General features: G+C 41.8%; 1 protein-coding gene across 2 annotated transcripts in view; it reads left to right on the forward strand.

The window, feature by feature from the left end:
* The first annotated feature begins 309 nt into the window (after nucleotides 1–309).
* Nucleotides 310–21,437, forward strand: part of quob (quattro b) — a 30,161-nt gene continuing 9,033 nt past the window's right edge. For both annotated transcript variants that reach the window (XM_076754400.1, XM_076754410.1), the window contains exons 1-13: nucleotides 310–601; nucleotides 12,494–12,691; nucleotides 13,075–14,635; nucleotides 15,651–15,845; nucleotides 16,222–16,345; nucleotides 17,226–17,319; nucleotides 17,725–17,811; nucleotides 17,930–18,046; nucleotides 19,145–19,243; nucleotides 19,335–19,483; nucleotides 20,599–20,737; nucleotides 20,938–21,060; nucleotides 21,239–21,436. In XM_076754400.1, coding sequence (XP_076610515.1) covers nucleotides 599–601; nucleotides 12,494–12,691; nucleotides 13,075–14,635; nucleotides 15,651–15,845; nucleotides 16,222–16,345; nucleotides 17,226–17,319; nucleotides 17,725–17,811; nucleotides 17,930–18,046; nucleotides 19,145–19,243; nucleotides 19,335–19,483; nucleotides 20,599–20,737; nucleotides 20,938–21,060; nucleotides 21,239–21,436 — 3,087 coding nt within the window. In that variant the 5' untranslated portion in view covers nucleotides 310–598. The remainder of the gene's footprint in view (nucleotides 602–12,493; nucleotides 12,692–13,074; nucleotides 14,636–15,650; nucleotides 15,846–16,221; nucleotides 16,346–17,225; nucleotides 17,320–17,724; nucleotides 17,812–17,929; nucleotides 18,047–19,144; nucleotides 19,244–19,334; nucleotides 19,484–20,598; nucleotides 20,738–20,937; nucleotides 21,061–21,238; nucleotide 21,437) is intronic.

The following is a 21,437-nucleotide window of genomic DNA, read 5'->3' on the forward strand; positions in this document are numbered from 1 at the left end:
ATAAATTCTTAAATGACATACACTAACAACCACATTCAGTGTGTGTCTGTGTGCACATTGGCATGCTTTTGTGCATCCATTTGTGGCGCACTGTGTCTGTGGGTGAGCGTGGGTATGTGATAGAGCCCGTGTGTGTTTGAGAGAGAGCAAAGAAACTCTGAAAAGCCTCGAGGGGGATTTCCTCTGAAAGGGAAAGCTTTTCTCCTCCCCCTCTCAGACACTCTCCTTCCTTCCCTCTCTCTCTCTCTCTCTCTCTCTCTCTCTCTCTCTCTCACCCCCAAACACTCAGAGTAGCCAGAGACTCGAAAGAGAAGTGAAAGAAGAGCTGAAGGATCAACAGGCAGCCTTGTAATTCACTGTTTTCTGTGCTGCACGCTCACAGACTTTTGGAGAGTCTATGAAGAATGGAAATGACTTCAGTTAATTTTCGACCAAGACAAATCACTGTCTTGTGGATGTACTTCAGTCGACTTCTGCTGTTGATGCACTAAACATGGCAAGACTCTCCGCACAGAGCCCAGGGAGGCTGTCTGGAGAGGATTATCAAGACCAAAAATGAAAAAACTTTCTGCACGATAGAGGAGAATCTCTTGCAAAGATGGTAAAGTAACATCGAAGTTTTACTCCAGTGTGTCATTCTCGTGTGTTGTTACTCTCTTGTTAAGGAGTTAAAGTGCTCCACTGACCCAGTAACTGAGAGTGTGAGCTGCTGGTTGGGACAAGTGACTTTGTTTCTCTGCGGCTTTGCCAGTCATGTGTGACTGCAGTTTTAGACGCCTGATATGTTGCAAGCATAGTTTACACATTTCGCTGCTTTTCTTCAATTGCATGATCCGGTTTTCTTTGTCCTCTTTTTATGAAACTTTATCTTTGCGACATACAAAGGCAGCACAAAGCTAATGCCGCTGCTCTCAAGCTTTTCTATTATCCAGAGCACAGCTGGTGGGACTGTTTCACATCGACAGTCCACAACATCTCATGCTTTTTAAGTGTGTACACACCGACAGAGGGAGTGCCAGGGAGAGGCATGCTGTCTTTTGTTTTGCATCTTTTAGTCCTTTCATTAGGACTTAACTAACGTGGATAGCACACATACTTCAGTGAGTGGAGAGTGTTTTGGTGTATAATTTATTTGACTACTTTGCATGTGCACATAATGGAATTCTCCAGCTCAGTGTTGGGCACTTCAAAAAGTTCAAACTGCGGGGCTTTTTACGAGTGGAGAGGACAGTCTAATCCCGGTCATAACAAAATAATTGATGGCGAGTGAGCCACAAGACGGGAATACAACAGACTTTGACGATGGGTTTGTGGGAGGATGTGGCTTCTTTGAACTTTTATTACTGTTTGCTGTTGCTACAAAAATTGTTAAATAAATACAGATTAAGAGTAAGGTTTAGATACTGAAAGGCTAAGATTAGAAGACCACTTTTTTGATAAACCGAAATATATTCATTAAATCTCAGCGTTCTACTTATTTAATGTACCTCTCTTCTTTATATTGAAAGCAGTCAGACGCATAACATCTGTCCAGATAAATGTACAAAGAGCAGGAAGTCTGGATGTTTAAAGGAGTCCAGACTTAGCTGCTCATCATGGCCACCACTGTACTTTGTCCTCCCTTCACATCCACTGCAGCACTTGTTTGACCAGCTTTTACAGCCCCAACTGTTTGTTTTACTTACTGCATGACTGATGGCTGTTTTCCGTGACCACCCTCCAACTTACAGTCATGAGCCTGCTGAGTCTAAATTATTAGATTACTGCACTGTGCACGTCCAGGAGCTTCAATCTAGGGTAAACACTCAGCAATAATACAAAAGCCAGAGCCCTGGTTTGCTGGTGTGCATTGTATTTGCATTTAGTTACTGTGTGACAAGGACAATCATGAGCCATTCATTCACCAGCAAGGTCAAGCACTTTCTTAAGGCTTTACAGCAGCGTGGGCTTTGTTCATTCATTGTACAGTAAATATGGTGATCTCTGAAGTGCAGATTGCATTGGCTGTGTTACAGTCTTTTGCAGTATTCAAAGTCTATTCAAAGTTTATGCAAATCATCAAGGTGTGTATAAGAGTTGCTCTTGGGTTTTGGATATGCTCTTGGCTTGTCATAACATGTTTAGTTTGAGCTCAGCAGCCTTTTCTGTGATTCATCCAAAAAAAAAAAAAAAAAAAGGTAAAAATGCCATTATTAGCAAAGATTATTTTCTGAACAATGGTAGATTCATCTTTCACTACGAAAAACATTTTAGATTATGCTCTTCTAAATAGGTTTACATGTCACATGACATTAAATTCAGACGGAGGGCAGGAAGTGAAAACTGCAATGGACGAGATAGAGGAAAGTTCTTATTGTGCTAGTTTAGATGAAATGATGAGAGAAAGGTATAAACAGAAAATCAGATTAAATGTTAGATCTGACCCCCTGAAGGAAGCAATTTTTAAACTAAACTGAAAGTTTTGCCTGCTATTGAGGCAGCAGATACAACCAACTACCTCGAGAAACCAAATGAAAGCATATAAAAGTATGGAGGAATACAACTATTTTGTTTAGCGGTTGGGTCCACGACCTCGGTACCAAGGTACTAAAAACTGCCTGTTAGAGAGGTCAAGGGAGGATGCTAATCAATCAGAGCAGTAAGATTGAACAAAAAGATTTAAGCTGTGGGACGTAAAACCAGTGCAATGAACTGAAAGACTCTAACACGCTCAATAGAAGTGAGAGGAACTGCAGACTCTGGTCATAACTCTTTGTTGGTTCGTCATTACAAGCAACCAACTTCCACATCCATGTAACTTAAGCTATAAGTACCTTGATAACTGAAAGCAACAGTCACAAACTCTCACAGACTCAGTCACATACCTGCTCCATATCATCAGTCACCTTTACAGGCCCCTCAGATATGCTCATCAGTCACAGTCACATTTTTCAATGACTCAGCCGAGTGTATGCACACATAACTTAATTTCATTCGAAACACTGTGAACACACTGTGGAAGAGCATCCAGATTGGCTGAGAGTGCACGTGCTGGCCTTGCTTTCATGGGTCAAAGCTGTGTCTCTCGCTCTTTAACAGCCATTGGACTGTCAGCAGTAGCTCCCTCCCCTGCCTGTAGCAAGTCATCACATCTTTACAATACTGTGCTCCCTTTGACAGACAAGTAATTCTTGCCCACGACTTCACTTGCTGTGATTTCGCCAAATTTCTACAGACGCAGACAGGAAAAGCTGTGCAATAAACTGACGTGATTTGTAGAGAAAATATGTATAATTGCAGACATCTGCTTGTGGAGCTGTATGAGTCGAATTATTTCTGTTTTGCTTCAGTCAGCACGTCGAAGTTCTAAGAGTTGTCATGGAGCCGTGAATCAAATTTTCACTGTGTTTATTATCTCTGTATCACAAAAGTGGGTCACACTCAACAGAGACTGTGCAGCGTATTTTCAAAACAGAGCCACTGCCAAGTGTTTGAGGGGAAATAGGCTATAGACTGTCTGTGAGTCAGTTTTCAGCATGCATTGTCTCTAGAAACACGCTTACTGCAACGTTGTCACTTCTCTCCCAGACTGTGTTTGAAAGTTCTTGTGGCTCCTCTGGTTGCCTTTTTAAGGATACTAACAGTTGTATTATAGCTAGTTCAGTGATCATGACACATCAGGCTCCTGCCAAAAGAAGTCAAAAGAATGTTTTTGCTTGCCTGAATTCAAACCAGCTGAACAGCTTCAGTCAAACCTGTTGGGCAGAGCATGAGGTGGCTCTCTGTGCGACAAGACCACATTTACTTAAGGATGAGGCATTCACCTTACTTTGTCAATGCAATGGGTTGCTAAACTCGCCATTGACTTTCCATCTTTTTTCTCTGTCCTGCATTTTTCCAAATGTGGAGGATGCCATGCAGACTGCTTTAGTTCTGTTTGTGCACGTGTTTGGACTTTTCAAAGCTCAAGAAGGAACAGTAGCGGATGCCAGAGTTTAGTACACTCCTTATAAACACACTCACTGGCTGACCAACAAACAAATCCCCAGTGCTATGGTTTAATGGATTTCACAAGGCCTTTGTTTACTGGTATGACAAATCTTTTTCAATTTCTTGGCCATTTTAACATTGTGGCTTCAACTATGGGGGCTATTATTGTGTGTTGCAGTCTCCAAAAAACAAACCATTTAGAATTTTATTCCTGACAGTTTGCCAGAATCCAAGCTTTGGAAAAACAAGCTGAGATTCCAGGAGATTTCTTTTTGTCATGTTAATAGGAGCGGTTCATTATGAGTCAGTCATGGAGAAATTCCAGCTTTTCAATTGTTACATGACAGTTTTTGTTTTTTATGTGCATTGAGGCCTTTTTATCTTTTGGGGAAGCCTTTCAGGTTTTTGGTATTTTGTACTTTAAAGGCGAATTTGGGCCTTCTACAAATCCTTGCCAATCACCTCCTCCGTCAGTGGGCAGGGTTGCTAAACTTGACCTAAACAATACACCTGTCTGATCCTGTGGTACTATTTAAGAAATATGCTGACCTGGAACAGGAAAGGAGATAACCAGTCCTTTTGTCAAGTGCATCAAAAACAGAAGTATCCTCCGTTCAGAGAATGAATGGAGGCATTGTTTCAGAGCACTGTTTTGATATTTCTTAACATGCAGTGTGCAGCTGTGGGTCAGTGTTGTTGCTTTCAAAAGAGATTCATGTCAGATGCATGTGTCAGACACTCTAGGTTGTCACAAGATAGTAAAAGACATATTTTCAGCAGTGGTCTTTTGAGACTTACAGGGAGCTAGATGTTAGATTATTCCAAGCTAGACTTTCATTGTTCATTATTTACAGATTCAGGGGAGATTAATGAGTCACTTGTGATCAAATCTCAGCACAACCTCACACAGCACTGTAGAAACCAGCCAGTTTTAAATTCTTAGATCTCTTACGATGCAAAAACAAAAGCCCAAACCAGAAACCTGACACTATTTATGTGGCCTCCTGGCTTTACAAACATAGCTTGAGTTGATACAAACCACAACATAAATGAATGGACGAATAATAGGAACTCTGCCTGACTAAAGGTCTGTTACACACACCATGTTTAGCCCTGGCAGCAGTGACTCTAAGGAATGATGTAGTTTTGTCATGTAGGGGTCTTTTTATTGGTTAAAAGGATTTAAAATGGCTAAGCTGAATGGAGTGGCCCTCTAAGAAGAGTGGATCATACACTAAGACAACACCGTCTTAAAACCAAACAGGAGATAGAGAATGTTTACTCAGGAAAAAAGTGGAGAAGGATGGGGTATAACAGAGATACTGGGAACATGTTTTTGGTTATGACATGACTAAGACTGTGATCTTGTTTATGATTATAACTGCTCCAAGACTCAACATCTTCCCACATTTGGTTTTTGTGTGAAACCAGTAATAGTGTACGAATGTTCATTATTGTGGCTTAAAAAAAAAAATGAAAAAAAAAAGAAGAGAAAAAAAGATGAAATCTGTGTATGGACATGACTCACTTGGCATTTCTACCCTTTCTGCTTCTCATGATGATATTTTTTGTGGTGAGGTGTCACATCCCATCAGCGCTCTGCTTCCACGCTGTGATTGGCTGTTGTTGTGACTGAGTTGGTGATGTGTCATCTGAGACTCTTGGACACATTTGCAGGCCCATACATGCAGAATTCCGGCAGTCTTCAGGATTTACCGGCAGGTCTTGACTCAACTGTCACTTCTGCTTATGTTTTGGTTTTAGCCCGGAGGTGCAGTGACAGTCTGCTATTATTATGAGGATTTCAAGAAGATGTGATGACCAGTAAAGACTGAGACATGAACAAATCCTTTCAACATGCCGCATCAGGAGCTGTGTCCATTTAGTGGAAGTTAATCTTCTTTACAATCACATTCTGGTCAGCTAACCTACTCTTATCTTCTGAACCTTTGTGGCTGGTGACACAGATACACATTTGTGCATCACACACCTCGACAGCTTGTTTATACTGTGGTTCAAATCTAGGTCCTGACTTTCTCTGGCCAGAGCCCAAGGCAATCTAGAGAAACCTGCAATTATCTGCTTAATACTCAACACTGCACAGACTCCCAAGGGGCCTGAATGGTGGACAAGACAGAGTGAGCCTTTACAACAAACGCCTCTTGTCCACACTAGCATGCCAATGCAGGTCAAACAATGGAGACTGGAGCTCTTTCTCGTGTTAATCACAGCCTGCACTGGACACAACTGGGCAGAGTGGGAATCCCCTTGCGTTGAACATGTAGAGGAGGCAGCAGTGGAATGCAGCCGTCAGCTGGACATCGATCAAACCCCACTGTCTCTGCCGGCCAAGATAAAGGTGCAGGATTTAAGGCTGATTGAATGCCCCTCAGTGGCTGATTGTGGGAGCAAAGTACCTTAGAAAAAGAGGTAGCAACTCTGTGTCTGTCAACATGAGGAGAAAAGAGCTAGATACTGTGCACTGATACACAGTAAAAGATTGTGTTATCATAACGATGCAGACAAGTGATTGTGTCTGGGTGCTCACATGGGACTGAACAAATCACTGTTAGCCAGCAGTTTTTGGAATGGGAGGAACTGTTAAACATACAGAAGGAATGGCTGTGGTGCAGACATAACAGGAGAGAGTAAACTCAAGTCCCAGAGTTTGATGGGACACTGCAGACATACTGCACTCTGTTTAAATGCGTGCTACAGCCGTCCGGCATCCTGAGCAGCAACACAGAGGAATGTGTGTCCTGGAATTTAGGCATGTTATGCCATTACACAATTTTACTATTTTCAGTGGTTAATTAATTTTTATAGCATTCAAGGACACATTACGCCTGCCCATGTGAACAGATAAAATCTAGAAACTGCAGTTTGAGACACCAGTTGGAACTAGCGCTGATTTAGCTAATTAATATTTTAGTCCTCATGTTCGTTATTTACACCCTAGCTGCTGATGGATGCTCCATCCCTGACTTCAGTCAAAGGGAGACTGCATTAAAGCACCAGGAAACTCCAGCATTAATCTCAGAACTTCAGGTGTATTGCTGCCGTCTGAAGAGGATATGCATTGACATCACTTTTTCATGTGGTGTACAACCTCATAACCTCCTACTGTACCTACTATAACTTGAGACAGACAAACAGATACCGAATCTCGAAAAGTTAAGGTAATAATTATCCGTAAAACAAGCAGAATGAGAGAAATAGCAGATGCTGAATGTTTGCACATTTGCCAGTCAAGGTGTCATACATACCCTGTATTATCCAGAAATATTGTGTTCAATGGTCCATAAAGTTCAGGATACTTCTTGAAATCCACAATTGCTTGCTTACTGAATTATGCAAGCACTTAACTAACACATGTTCTAACCAGTTTACCAATAGTCATATGCCAGAGGAGAGGATTTTTCTATGATTATGATAATGACTACAATTATGATTAAAATGACTGTTTTCGAATACCAAACCAATCTACAGTATTTATATCAGGAGACAATTTCGCCTTGTTTCAGAAGAATTAATGCTGAGCCTTTCACAGTTCGGGCCTGTTTGGCATGTTGTCTGGCAGTTTGTCAGAGTTAATGAAATACAGAAGAACTCACAACACCAGCAGCTACGCTCCCTACCCTCAGTTCATTTGGCTGGCTGGCCTGTCTGAACTGGGTCCAGCTGAGCTATGCTTAGTAAGATCTCAAGAGGGTCTCACTCATGAATATCACTAGCCAAACCACCCACAGAGAGGAGTTCCAGTCAGGGGGAAACATCTCAAACTTTTAAACTTATTTGTTTTGAGAAGAAGTTTAGCCAGGCATTTGTCATCTTAGCCAGTGTTAACAAAAGAGGTTTAAAGCTCAAATGATTTTGAAGTAATGTTATGATAATAAGTCACTAAAACTTTAGTTTAAGGTTGAATTACAGTGAGTGACGGATGGATGTAAAGCTAGGCAACAGAAGAGTGGACAAGGTCTATCAGAAATATCACTGTACTACATTTTTTCAAGCAAAATGAACACATGGGTAAATTGAATATGTCAACCCTGTAACTTCACCGAGCTGTGACGTATTCGCTATGACCTGAGGTTTATCTCTGAGAAATACAGTAGAACCCAAAGCTGAATGGCTGCAGTCAGTCTAAAACAGCTGTGATGCATTACCACTCAAGAGCCAGCCTCGAAGGTATTCTGTTCTCCATTTCCTAATCTATTGTGACAGATGTGCACAATCAGAAAAGGGAAGAATTCTTTTCCACCGAAGACATCCAGTGTCTACAAGCGATATAAAGACTCATAGTGGTCAAATATTGATACTGATTTTAATCCAACATCCCACATTATCTGCTGTTGATTCACGTTCACAGACATTTCCCGACATTCCCTTGTATTCAAATGAACCACACCAAAGTCGTAGTTAACTGTGAATGCAAAGGCTAAACTGAGTGGTACGGTCAAAGATGAGTGATTTGTATTCAGTGAATCATGAAACAACTTTATGACCTTTGTTACCAAGGTTTCATGGCTGTCCAAGGAGCTCACATAAGCATCTGTCAGCACAGTCCTGGTGCAAACCAGTGTGAGGTCTTTGAAGCTGCTGCACTTGTGTTTACCCTGGGCTGTTCTCTGGTCTTGGTTAGGCCATCAAACTAAATGAGGAAGGGGCTAAAAACAGACTCCTTTGTATGGTTGGGGGATTAACACAGCAGGGTACTGTGGACTGATTGTATGAATAGCATGCCTGCTGTGGTTAGTGGCTAAGACCTGTCCAGATCCAAAATAAGTGTCAAGTGCTTATTTTCAACTGTTAAGTCAACAAGAACAGGGAATAATATTATTATTCCTTTCTCTTCATTACAAAGAGACATTTATTTTACAATACTGTATGTGTATACAGTACAAAACCGTACATTTCAACACGCTCTGTAGATGCGGAATGAAAAAAAAACAAAAAACTAAAGCATGACATATAAGTAAGTATAACTACTGTACACCTCCCCTCTATCCAAGACAAGACTGAAGGGTGTATTAAAAACATTTACCTAGTCTATGAAATGTATATAGAGATATTAATTTACCTACAATATATATTTAGAAAGGTGAATATATGGAGGGTATCGGTGATTTTGTGCCAAGCTAGTGTCATGGCTCTAGGGATGGTAATGTCAGTCACTCTGTCAGTTGTTTGTGAGATTCTCAGTCATCCAGGTCGAGGTTTTCCTCCTCTCATCCAAGGCGTTTCTTCAGTTCTGAATCAGTCATTTACATTTTAACCTGCACGAATGGTCAGTCTGTTGGTCAATTTCTGTAACATGAGGTTGGCATTTCATTTTTTATTTTTTTTTTGGAGATAGGTCTCAACAACTATTAAATTTGGTACAGACACAGGATCTATGGTGCCCAAAGGCTTTAATGATCCCTGGACTATCTCTCTAATGCCACCTGCAGGTCAAAGGTTTCACTTGTCCAGGGAAATCTCTCATATCTCCATGATGAATCAAAATAAAGTTTGTACAGACATTCATGGCTCCCCACCATGGTTTTGGTCATCCCCTGACTTTTCCTCTAACGTCACCATGAGGTTCACATGTGCAATTCTTTGTGAAATGTCTCAACAAATACTGGATGTATTTCTGTGACATTTTATATAGATATTCATGTCCCCCTCAGGCTGAATTTTAAGGCGACAAGCATTTGTATAGCACAAGGCAATTCAAAGTGCTTTAAAGAGAGAAAGGTATCAAGAAAAGATAGAACAGAAACTAACCTGATGTTCCAGATGCTTGTGTTGCGTGGTCTTGTGTGATCTCATGATCTCGTGAATCCTCAGTCATCAAGTAAGAATTTCCATTTGTCCAATATTCTGGTTTCTGACTAAATACCTACAAAATTAATGACATTCATATCAACCCTAGCTCGACTGTGTTTGTTGCAAAGCGTTGCTTGCGTGCTAAATATGTGAACATTGTCAGCACATTGCCTGCTAAACATTATGGCTGCGTCCATGTTACCAAGTTGACTTACTGATGTTAGCCAGTAGGTGAACGACGACACTCTCTCATCCAGGTGCAAGATGATTTTATTGTTCTGTAAACACAGCAAAAAGACACTCTCTGATGAATATCTGCCCCTCTCTTGCTGACGTTAGTCTGGACTAACTTGACTCTATGCCTAACGAGATTACATCTGAAAGATACTTCTGGAAACAATAAACAATGTAAACAACTGGCATATGATTAAATTAATACACAAACTGAAAAGCGCAGTCTGCTAACTTAATAACTAAATACCACTTAAATCAGCCAGTAACTGAACACACCTTTCTCTGTGTATTATCCTACGTCATCTTACACGTGCCCAAATACAAAGTCAGCTCAACCTGGCTGCGGGATAGCCAAAACTAGCGCGCTCCATACACAGATGTTAGCATTTAAAGCTAACCATAATTAGCTGTTTTTAAAATGTAAACATATAACACAAAAACACATAAAAAAAAACGGCACTACGGCTGATAATAAACTTAACAAAAAGTTTACGGCACTTGTGTACTTCTCTCACCTGTAAACACAGCAAAAGTCAGTCTTGGATGAATATCTGCTCCCGCAGTTGTAGTTCTGCCCGTCTTGTTATGACCGGGCTAACTCGCTTCTCTGAGTATTACAGCGCCGGTCATCAACATATCGAGGCTGCTACTGCCACCTACCGGCGAAACTGAATATCGCCTTACAGTTACTTAATGCAGGTGAAAGCAGGTATGTTTCCCTCAGTTCACAAGCGACAAAAAGCGTTTTAAATAATACATCCAGGGATAATATGTTTCTTTTTTCTTTTTCCTTTATTTTTTGCAACTGATAACCAAAGGCAAATATTTTGCTACATATGCGTTGGCATTTTGTGACCAGTATATTTATTACTGCAAAGTAATTGTTTGATTTATATGACAAGTTACAACCAACTGACAGGCAAACCCCAAAAGTCATTTTACTGTAGCTCTTATATTTGCACAATCAATTCAAAAGTACAGTGCATTAAAATGCTTGACAGTTTCACTAATCCATGTTAACAGGCCTCACAATGTAGAATATCACCACCTCAAATTCATGCTGCCGGGTTGGCTCTCCTCTTTTCATGTGAATTGTTTCCGTGTGTTTATCTGGACTTCACCCCTGGCACAATTGGTGCCAGTAGTTTATCCAATGCAGACATTTATACATGCAGTAAACATTAACACTAAGTGTGCCTTGTGACACAAAATGGTGTCATTTTTCGAAGCTGCATCTTTACAGGCTATTTGATTGGACTGTGCCTTACTTTTGTCTGCTTTGCTTCTTCTTGTCACTTTGAATAAAATCAGATGGCTACAAATATACCAGATGAAATGAAGCATAAACTGGCCAGACATGAAACAAGCTGCACATACTTGTGCAGGACAGTCTTAATCATCTCCAGATAAAGTTGAAAAACTTTTCATGAGGCTCACCCACAGTTTCCCTCTTGCTCCCCAAAACCTGACAGTTTTTGGATTTACCTCAAAGCCATATGTTAAGTGGATAGAATTCTTCATTGCGTTTAGATTTTGGTGAATTTGATCTTTCTGTTTTCCACGAGGCCTGAGCTTGCACCTTTCATAGCTGAAACACAAGTAGAAGCACATTTCATATTGCATTAACCCAAAATTAAGAAAAGTATAGGCATCAGAGATGACATTAAAAGCAGGTCATAACTGGACCCCTTTGAAGGCAGATGCTGTAATTCCGTAGACCCAGTAAAACTCTGTGAACCTATTTTAGGGTTATTTTATGTACTTTTCTCCACTCCTCCACTCCTCTAATTATGGCCAATTATTTCTAATCCATTTACAATAGATTGGTACCACCTTTTCATATGCATATTCATATTTCCAGTCAAATTAAAATTAATTTTGTTAAAATTACAGAGGCTATTAAAGGCCATCCAATAAAAATTCAAACCATATTTAACACTATTAAATAACTGCAATACCAGCATTTCAATTTGAGGGCAGCTGTTTTAATTATATGAGAATTCTGAGTGGAAGATTTATTCTGTCTGAATTAAATCTTTAATTGTTCATATGCACTTGCTAAAAGGTCAATACAATTCTCATTTCAAAAGAATGTGCAGATCACACCACTCCTTTATTTATGCACCAACACTGATGTTTGGTTAAGCTTTCATTATATGTGCAGCAGCTGTGTTCTTGCGATCATACTGTGTTTTGTAAAGTGTTTTCAACTTGATCTCTGAAATCCTGGTTTTAAGGTTTGACTGAGTCCCTGTGGCTTTGGCACAGGAGCACTTGATAAAGTGAGGTCAGAAAGTAGGCTAATGCATACAAAAATCACAAACTTAACGATTAAAAAAACATTTCAGTGGCAGTTTGCAATTAAGTAAACCTGTATCATTTGTTGTTGTTGGTGTCCTTGAGGAGTCTCACAGTGTATATACAGGATAATGTTACACAAACCCCATGTCAACGAGAATCATCTCTTCTTGTTCTCCAGAACCCAGAATCTCTGGACTCGTCCATCCAGAGCGCCCTCTCGGCCCTCTTCCCACCTTTCGAGGCCACAGCGCCCATCGTCCTCAGCCAGCTGTTTCGCTCCATTGAGGAACGTTACCACGGTGATGCATTACAGTGCCTGCTGGACTTCCTCATCCCCTCCAAACACCTGCTGGAGAGTGTCCAACAGGCAGCATGTGTGAGTCTCAATATATTTCAGTGCATACGTCTTGACTCACACTCTTTCAGCAGATCGGTTTAGAGAGACTTAGTGTATGTCAAGATTTATTACAATAAGTTATTGAATTACAATTGGCAGAGAAGGCTCTGTTCGAGTTCCCAAAGAGTCTGGGCAGCAGTGAGATTCAGCTTTGAGAATCCCATAACAGATTCACTTATACGTATCACGGCAAACAGCATGAAGAATAGCTAAAGATAGCTGAAATTAATTATACATGAACAGTGGATCTTTGCATACATTCAGTGTAAACTCAAACTGGGTGTCTATGGATTCCTTAGATAATGTTAGCAAACGAAAACAAAACTGCACTGAAACAAATGTTAATTTTATTTTTTTTCCAGGCTGGATACTCTGATGTGGTTTTCCGCTGTGAGGGCTGGCCTCTGTGTCTCCATGACAAAACCGTCATCCAGTTAGCACCTGTGAACCCTTTGCTGCTGCGTCCTGGAGACTTCTATCTACAGGTAGAACCTTTTGGGGACCAAGCGGCACGCATTGTCCTCAAAAGTCTTCTGGAGGAGGGCTGTCGAGAAGTGGAGGAGACCCCAGTCCCTGAGACTTCGTACCCCTGCATCTTCACTGAGGAATGGCTGCAGGAAATCAATGAAGGACGGCAAGGAACTCCTCTGTCACACTGCTTGCTTTGCACAGATCAAGGAGTAATCAAGTTGCCCTGGGCTAAAATCGCCATCCCTGAGTTTTTAGACAAGCCTAAAGTCATGCCAACTTATCGGGAAGATCCTCCTGAACCCAAACACATTTCAGTTCCCTCCCATTTCAACTCCTCCACCCTGCCGATGGAAGCCATTTTCTCTCCTGCAAAAGACAGGATGTCTGCATCGTTGAGACCTGTGGACTGTTCTTCCAAACTTGTCAAAATGGAACCTGAAAGACGAACCCCCAAATCATGCTCCAAACCTTTAATCAAACCCGTGGGTTGGGTTTCTCCTAATACCTGGGACAGTCGCGAGACATATCGAGAAATTGAGGGTGATTATGTAGACCTGGTGGATATCGCCAAAGGGAAGGAGTTTGTGGATAAACAGAAAGGCGGCCATCCAAATCCACCCAGTTCAGTTTTGTTCAAACCTGTCAGACCACCTCCACCTGTACCGTTTGGGAATAGTATTCCCTATGGATGCACCCTTCAGTATGCAGAGGAGCCTTGTACACCATGCAGCCAGAGAAATCTGGGGCATGAGTTCACTGATCAAGACTTGAAGTGTAGGTACAGAGACTCATACGTGGCAGCACTGAGAAACCCAGTCGCTTTTGAGAGGGGCAGTGCAGACCTCCTGGCTGCCCTGGAGGAGGTCGGCCTTTGTGAAGACGGAGAGTTAAAACCCAAGGATACAACCGAATCTCAAAGAGACAAACTTGGAAACTTTTGCAACCACTGTAATAAACCTGTGATAAATGATGAGCTCTGCCAATTCAGACACTGCTATGAACCCAAACCAGAAGACTTTTCATCTCAACTCAAAGACCTTCCTACAAGTTTTGAACCAGAAAACCTAATGAAGGACCCTCCCATGGTTTTGAAATCAACGCCTGGTTTGAGCCATAGTCAGAAGGTTCAGATGAAGCTTCTCTCCCACCAGTCAGGACATGCTGCCAGCGTGCATCCAGGACCAGATTTGTTCTCAGAGAACTGCGATGGTGACATTAAACCACATCAGAAGGTGGAGGTTGTGAAACCATCAGGAAAACACAAAGTTAAGGTTAGGTCTCTGTCCACCGTGTCAGAGACCTCGAAAGGGAGCCCACTTCTCTATAAACTCAACAACAGGAGCCACAGTGATATCTGCCCTGAAACAATCACCAGCATAATGCAGTGTAAGAAAGGTGAACTGCTGGATCAGGTGACTCAGAAGCTGGAGAGACGGAAGTCCCCTAAAAAAGGTAGATAAGGCTGAACATTCAAACCGATTTTTGATACAATCTTTCTTTCTCTTCTCCTTTCCCGTCTTCGTTTAAACCCCCACCCACACAAAGTTTGTACATTGTTGTTACTGCACACACAGCCATTTATTATGATCTGTTGCTCAATGCTCGCAGGGCCACTGAACATTCACGCCAGACAGGCTGACTGAAACTCGACCGTGACCTCGCGTGCTAGAGGGAATGTGCTCCACTGAGGGTCGCAGATCATAGGGGCTCTTTAGAAAGAGGGTTCAAGGGTCAAAGATCAGGCTTGAGTATGATCTTCCTACTGCTGCCTGGGTTCTTCAGCAGTAAGGCCACATTCATGTTATTCCCATTAGCGAGGGAGTGAACGGAAATAGCATGCTGCACCCCAATGAAACGGAGGGCCTGAACCAACTGAGTAAAAAGAAAGAGCAGAGCATTCCTCTAATGTAGAGAGACAGCATAACATGTGAGAAGGAGGTTTCTGTGTCCCCTGCACCCGCTGGCATGCACCCTCATTCCCTCGGAGGGACGTGTTGAGATCTTGACTGGAGACATGCTTGTCATGGACGATTAAAGTAGCAAAGAGAGAGCACAGGCAAGGCTTTGTTGAGGCCAATTAAGATGTCTGAAATCAAAGCCAGGCTTAGTAGCCAGGCCACCGTCGTACTACAGAGACCATGACAAATGTTTAAAGGCTGTCCTGTACATAGCTGTGCAGCTGCATCCATAATGATAGAGGAATATTAAGAGTCATGGATGAAGAACTGAGTTTATACTGTTAGCACAAAAGGGCAAAGGTTGCTGGACAGAAAGCTGGTGGTTTACAGTAAATCTCAGGGCAGTGTTGGAAGAACATCTGCAAGAGACACAGTGATGGATTAAACAATATGAGAAACAAAATCCACACACACACTTTTCTTGCAATTCTCCAATTATCCTTTGATTTCCTTGTTTTTCTTTGCTTTTTTGTGGGAAAAGAGTTATGTTTGTATTTACTGACATGCAGACTCCCGGTCAAGTAGGAGTGAAACTCCCTCCACCACAGATGGTCCAGTCCCCAAACTCCATAACTCGAAGACAGAAAAAACATCTTCTCCACAAGTTCAAGTTCCCTCTTCAAGCTCTGATGCTCCACAGACTGAGGAAGCAACGTTCAAAAGCGTCAGTGGTCTGCTTGAGCTGGGCGTTATTTGTCTGCCAGGTACTTCATATATAATGTACATTCTGAGCATTCTGTGATTTCTGTATCTCAAATCGTGTTACACTGGACTTTGTTAAAAAAAATTGCTTTGATAATGAACACCATGTGACCTCAAGGACTCACATGTGACTTTAGTGACACTCATATCAAGGTGTAAAAGCCCACATGGTGAAATCTAACTGAGCTAAATAACCCTCATTGGTCAAAGTCAAAAAGATCTTCAGGACCAAACATCAAATGCAGTGACTTATAAGTTATGATCAGGAAACAACATTGCAGGTAAAGTTAGAGCATTCGGCAAAACTTTCACAGTCCCATTACTTGTCAAAGTGTCCGAGTTGTGCGATTATCTTTATTCTTTTTCTCTGTCCCTCAGGCAGCAGGGACAGGACAGGCAGGGCAGTGGTGGAGGTCCATGGTGACAGAAAGGAGTGGGCGTCCCCTCTTGTGTCCGCCCAGAATGTCTGTGAATTACTGCTCTACTTACACTCCATACCAAGGTACTTATACCAATGCCTACAACGTCTCTGAGTATTAGAAAGACATGATATATTAGATGTATTTGGAGAAGAGTTTGACCCATGTGCAACAGATCTCCTCAGTTGCCCGGGGAGGAAAAGCCATTGTTCTTTTCATCTTATGTTTTGTCACTCGCATGTGGTGTGTAATAAAAGATTGTGCCACAAGATGGCAGCAGATTACCATTTGAAATATTTCCTGCGTCTGAAGGAGGCTTTGAAGAATATGATCTATGCTTTTACATCCAGCCTCTGTGATCCCTTGTGGGTCACATCTTTGTATAGTTTACAACTGATATATTTTATGCAGAATCACATCATTATGAACTGAGTAATTCTGCCTGATATGTATTGTAAGTTCAGCTGGCAGCAACAGTGACCTGTACTGACCCTCTGCCAGATGGGTGTCAATACTGACCCCCTAGAGGTCTGCTAGCAAACACTTTAACAGTGTTTTTTGTTTACACTGGGTTTAATGAGTCTTTGAAGTTCAGAAAGCAATTCCACTACATAGCTTGGCCTTCCTGTGTCCTCAGTAAAGAGCCGTTCCACAACAGACTCTAACCAGGCTGGCTGCCAACTGTCTGGTATGCAGCGCTGTGCTAGAATTAGCAGCCATGTCTGATGTAGGCTCACAAAAAAGTAACCCAAGAAGAGGCCATTAAGAGGGGTGTGTGAAGGCATCAATGTGTAGAGTAAGATGTGTGAGTGTGTGGATGTCAGAGTTGAGATATACAGATCTGAAAAGTGGAATAAGGAAATAAGCCTAAAAGCTTTTGAATGCTGCTCTCATCACATAAAGAGCACAGTGAGGGAGTGAACATGTTTGAATGCGCCTTAACACAATTCAACATTTTGGCAGGAAAGAAATTCGAGAGCTGGGAATAACTTTGGTCATCAATGCCAGGAAAAAGCCTCCTTCGCTTCAGCTCTACAAAGCCCTGCTGATGGCCCAGGTTAAACAACAAGCCTGCATGCACACGTCAGAATCAACCAACATTACCTGCACTCAACCGAACACACATGCGCACACACACCTACACATCATGTCATCACATGCTAACAGATGTCAAATTGTCACAGAACCAGAACCAGATGTGTTAGTCATTGTGTGTTTGAACCTACTGTGACACAAGTTAAGATCAAGTTGGTGCAAGTTTCTGATTTGTCTGTAATAGGGAAAGGCACAAGGGGGCGTGATACCCATTTTTATTAGGTTTACACTAAAAGATGTGTGTGGCTAGTGGTCATTTCATCATTCATCTCATATCTAAATTATCAGAGCAGAGTGCAGCTCATGTTAAATTAAAACACGACAGTCTGAGACTTGTTGTCTTTAACTTACTGAATCCCTGCTACAGGAACAAGCTCTCCATGCTGTCCACAGTATCGTGATGCTGGTGGATAAAGACACTTGTCCTCGACCTGAAAAGCAGCCAGGATTACAGGTCAGAAATGAAAACAACACTTTCTCCTTTGACCTCTTCCTTTTTAGTCTGATTTGACTCTGGAGATGAGTGGTACTTCTCCTTCAGCCCTAACCTTGCCTTTGTCTTTGTCTACAAGATGGACATGGTGACTTCCATGAAAGCTCTCAACAAGACAGTTGAAGCTTCCCAGCTGACCTCTGACCTGGGAGGGACCTTTGCTTACAGTCACAGCGACTGGCTGCAGTTCCATCAGGTACTCAATGCTCACTCGGTGTTTTCAGAATCGCTGCAGCTGTGGTATCACATCACACAATCACTGTGGAGTTTCCCGTAGATTCAGACGAGACTGCTGTCTCCATCCACACGCCCACTCCAAACATTCATCATCTCTGTTATTCTTCATTGCCACATTTAGTTTGGTCTTTGAGTCAAGGCAGGGTGTGGTCACCAGGGGGTAGATGAATTAGATGATTCCTGATAGCAGATACAGCAGATACAGTTCAGCCCCCAGTGGCTCAGGTCCACTACCAGAAGCGGGTGGTGTGTTATGTCTCTCATGTAGGTTGTATAAAACGTACTGTATGTCAGTGTTATTTAATGGCCGAATGATGACTACAAATGAAATGTGGATGCATTTTAAGATGGAAATTAAAAACTGCTTCCAAGTACCCAAAACTCAACTTCCTCTCTAAATTTTTCCATAATGGTGTGAGGGTTGAAACTCCTCCAGCTGGTTGCAGGATAAATCTGAGTTGATTAACTGGAGAGGAGAGCAGACAAAACATAACACACGTGACATTTTTCTGCTACATAGAAAAAGTTTTCTGAACTTTTTCAAATTTCTTGCATTGTGTTTGTGAACTTCTGTGAATTTCTCTTTAATTTCCTAAAAATAAAGCAAACAAGCCAGCATTTGTAGATGTATGCAACCTGTGACGAGGATAACTAGCAGGTAAAGCTTTGTTTGAAGGGCTCACAATCCATGTTTGTAAGGCAGAAGCAGTGATGTAGACAGTCCTGAGGACTGACTTTAAGGAGACGTTATAAGACCCACAGTATTGTTATGTGGGTGTTTTAGTAGCAGTCAGATCCAGCCATTGTACATATCTCTGAGGTCTTTCCCTTTCATAGCTAGCAGCACACAGAGGGCGGTCTCCTGTGTTTCTTGAGGTCCAGCTAATAGGCATGTCTCAGTGGGTCTCAGGATGGTGCTGCCTATGGTGCTCTCTGTAGGCAGCAGTGAAGAGACATGACTCTATGTAGCATCTCCTGATCTCTAAGCTCTTGGGTTCAATACGATGCATCATGTTTTTGTTCACTTCCACTGAGTCTTAAATTCAACTCATTTCAGAGACTGGTGTCCTTCATGACGGACCTGCGAGGGGCAGACAGCTTGTTGCAGAAAGCCATCAAGAAAGTGGATGACAGCAAAAAGATAGACACAGCGCAGGTAGAACATATATGTTCACAGTGTGATGTGATCTAATTAGTCTGCTGCACATTTTGGACCAGTTCAGACAATTTTGCTGTGGCTGCGACAGGAAGTGCAGCAATGCATTCAGGAACAGAAGGCCTCAATGAAAGAGGTGCTGGAAGACGCTCGGCTGGTCACTCTGCAAAGAGAAGGAGGGGCCGTGCTGGCCAGAATGAGGAGGGAGGACTTCAGATTCCCACAGTCTGAGGACTACAGGTATCACATAATATTTAAGTGCATTAATGTCCTGCTTCTTATACCAATCAGTATACTATGAACTACAGAGACTTACATCACAGCAACATCAGTGTTTTAATCTCAGTTCATCTGCGCTGTCATGCATCTACACTGCACACACCCACACTGTCCTGAGAACAGGTCTAGTTAGACACCATGAGTGAAAACACCTGAGTGAGTGGACTGTGGGTGTGCACGGCCTTTAAGAGTTTACATGCAAAATATCTGATCACTTTAGAAAATGTTTAAGTATTAACAAATCAATAACATTCAGTAATGACAATATACAACCACAGTCACTCTGCATAATGAGGACTTTTACTACTACCAGCATTTTCTAATGGTACTTAGATACTGAAGTTACATTTTGAATGCTTGACTTGTATTTGTATTTCTTTTCTTTGTATTCTGCTTTTTCTTGAGTAGTAGTCTGAACACCTCTTCCATCACTGTAGAAAACAGAAGGCTCTGTTTTACTGTAAGCCACAGTTAAACAGTTAAAGTTTCAGTACAGATTCACAGCTGCAAATAGGTATTATTCATCCTAAATTAATGTTCCAACCGATAATCAACAGCAATAATTTACCCAGCAACCTTTTTTTTTGTTTGTTTTTGAAGAATGTGTTCTGATATTGTGTGAATTATACATACAAGCTTACATATTGGTTAAACATTTACAAATTACTATAACACATACACATGCACACACACACACACACACACACACACACACACACACACACACACACATACACACATACACACACACACACACATCTAATTTATACTAGACTTTATTGTAATTAGCAGCAGTATGGCACCATAATTTATCAAGGCAACAAGCAGTTGAAGGGCACGTGTAAAATTATTATGCACTTCATTTCACAGCCTTAATTAACTTACTGCTTACATAACATTTTTGCAAAAACTCAAATCATAATTTAAAATTACGCCTATCATTTTCTGAAGTGACTCGAGTGAAACAATGCAGCCCTTACCTCCACAAAACACTGGAAATTACCAATGATACCTTACAGTATCGGATAAGATTTGTCTCTTTGAGTTTATCAAAGCTTTTTTCACCTTCCCTGCAGAGATGCTGTGGAGTCAGTGACAAGTCTGTATAACCAGGTGGAGGAGAAGCTCCACATGCTGGTGATGAGATCAAACGAGTCCCTGCAGCACCTGGAGGTCCTGTTCAGGCTCAGAGAGATGGAAGCCAACATCAGCACGGTACTACCAGTTATTTCACAACATGAAAATCTACATGATGTGATGAAACAGCTGAAGTCCATTAACATGGTGTTGGGGACAGTGAGATGAAAGTTGGTCTCCGTTTGTGCATTTCCATTAAAAATAAGATGTGTAATACCACATTCATGGTCTGCCAAGCTGTAAACTAACATTGTATAATTCTACATGACGTCTTGCAGGCAGGGATGTGGTTCAGCGCGGAAGGCGAACAGAGACTGAAGGACTCTTATACAACAGATGATACCCTGGTGTGTGCTGAAAGGGCCTTGCAGCACTTTGATCTGTTTCTCACTCAGCTGAAGGTATTGCAGCAATATAACAAAAGGGACTTAAAAATGAGAGAAGTTACCCTTATTTGGCTGTCTGTGTTTCACGTCACATACCAACCGTTTTCCTTTATTTTCCCAAAGTAAATATGAGATCAGGGACTTGCAAATAGGAGGGGCAAAATTCAACTTGACATCTAATCATTTATTCCAGGAGAAACAACAGTACGCCTTGGCCCTAGTAACGGAGGCACAGGGAATTGTTGGCACTAGTGATTCCAGTCCTGCAGCAGATATCTTCCGGACATTGGTCGGCACTTTCAAATCCAATGTTGATGATTTTATGTTGCGGGCAGAACAGAGGTACAAGGAACTGGACGCACTGGTGCATGTGCACCGCTTCTGTGATCAGG

This window comes from Chaetodon auriga, chromosome 2 (genome assembly GCF_051107435.1).
Source record: "Chaetodon auriga isolate fChaAug3 chromosome 2, fChaAug3.hap1, whole genome shotgun sequence".
Taxonomy (NCBI): domain Eukaryota; kingdom Metazoa; phylum Chordata; class Actinopteri; order Chaetodontiformes; family Chaetodontidae; genus Chaetodon; species Chaetodon auriga.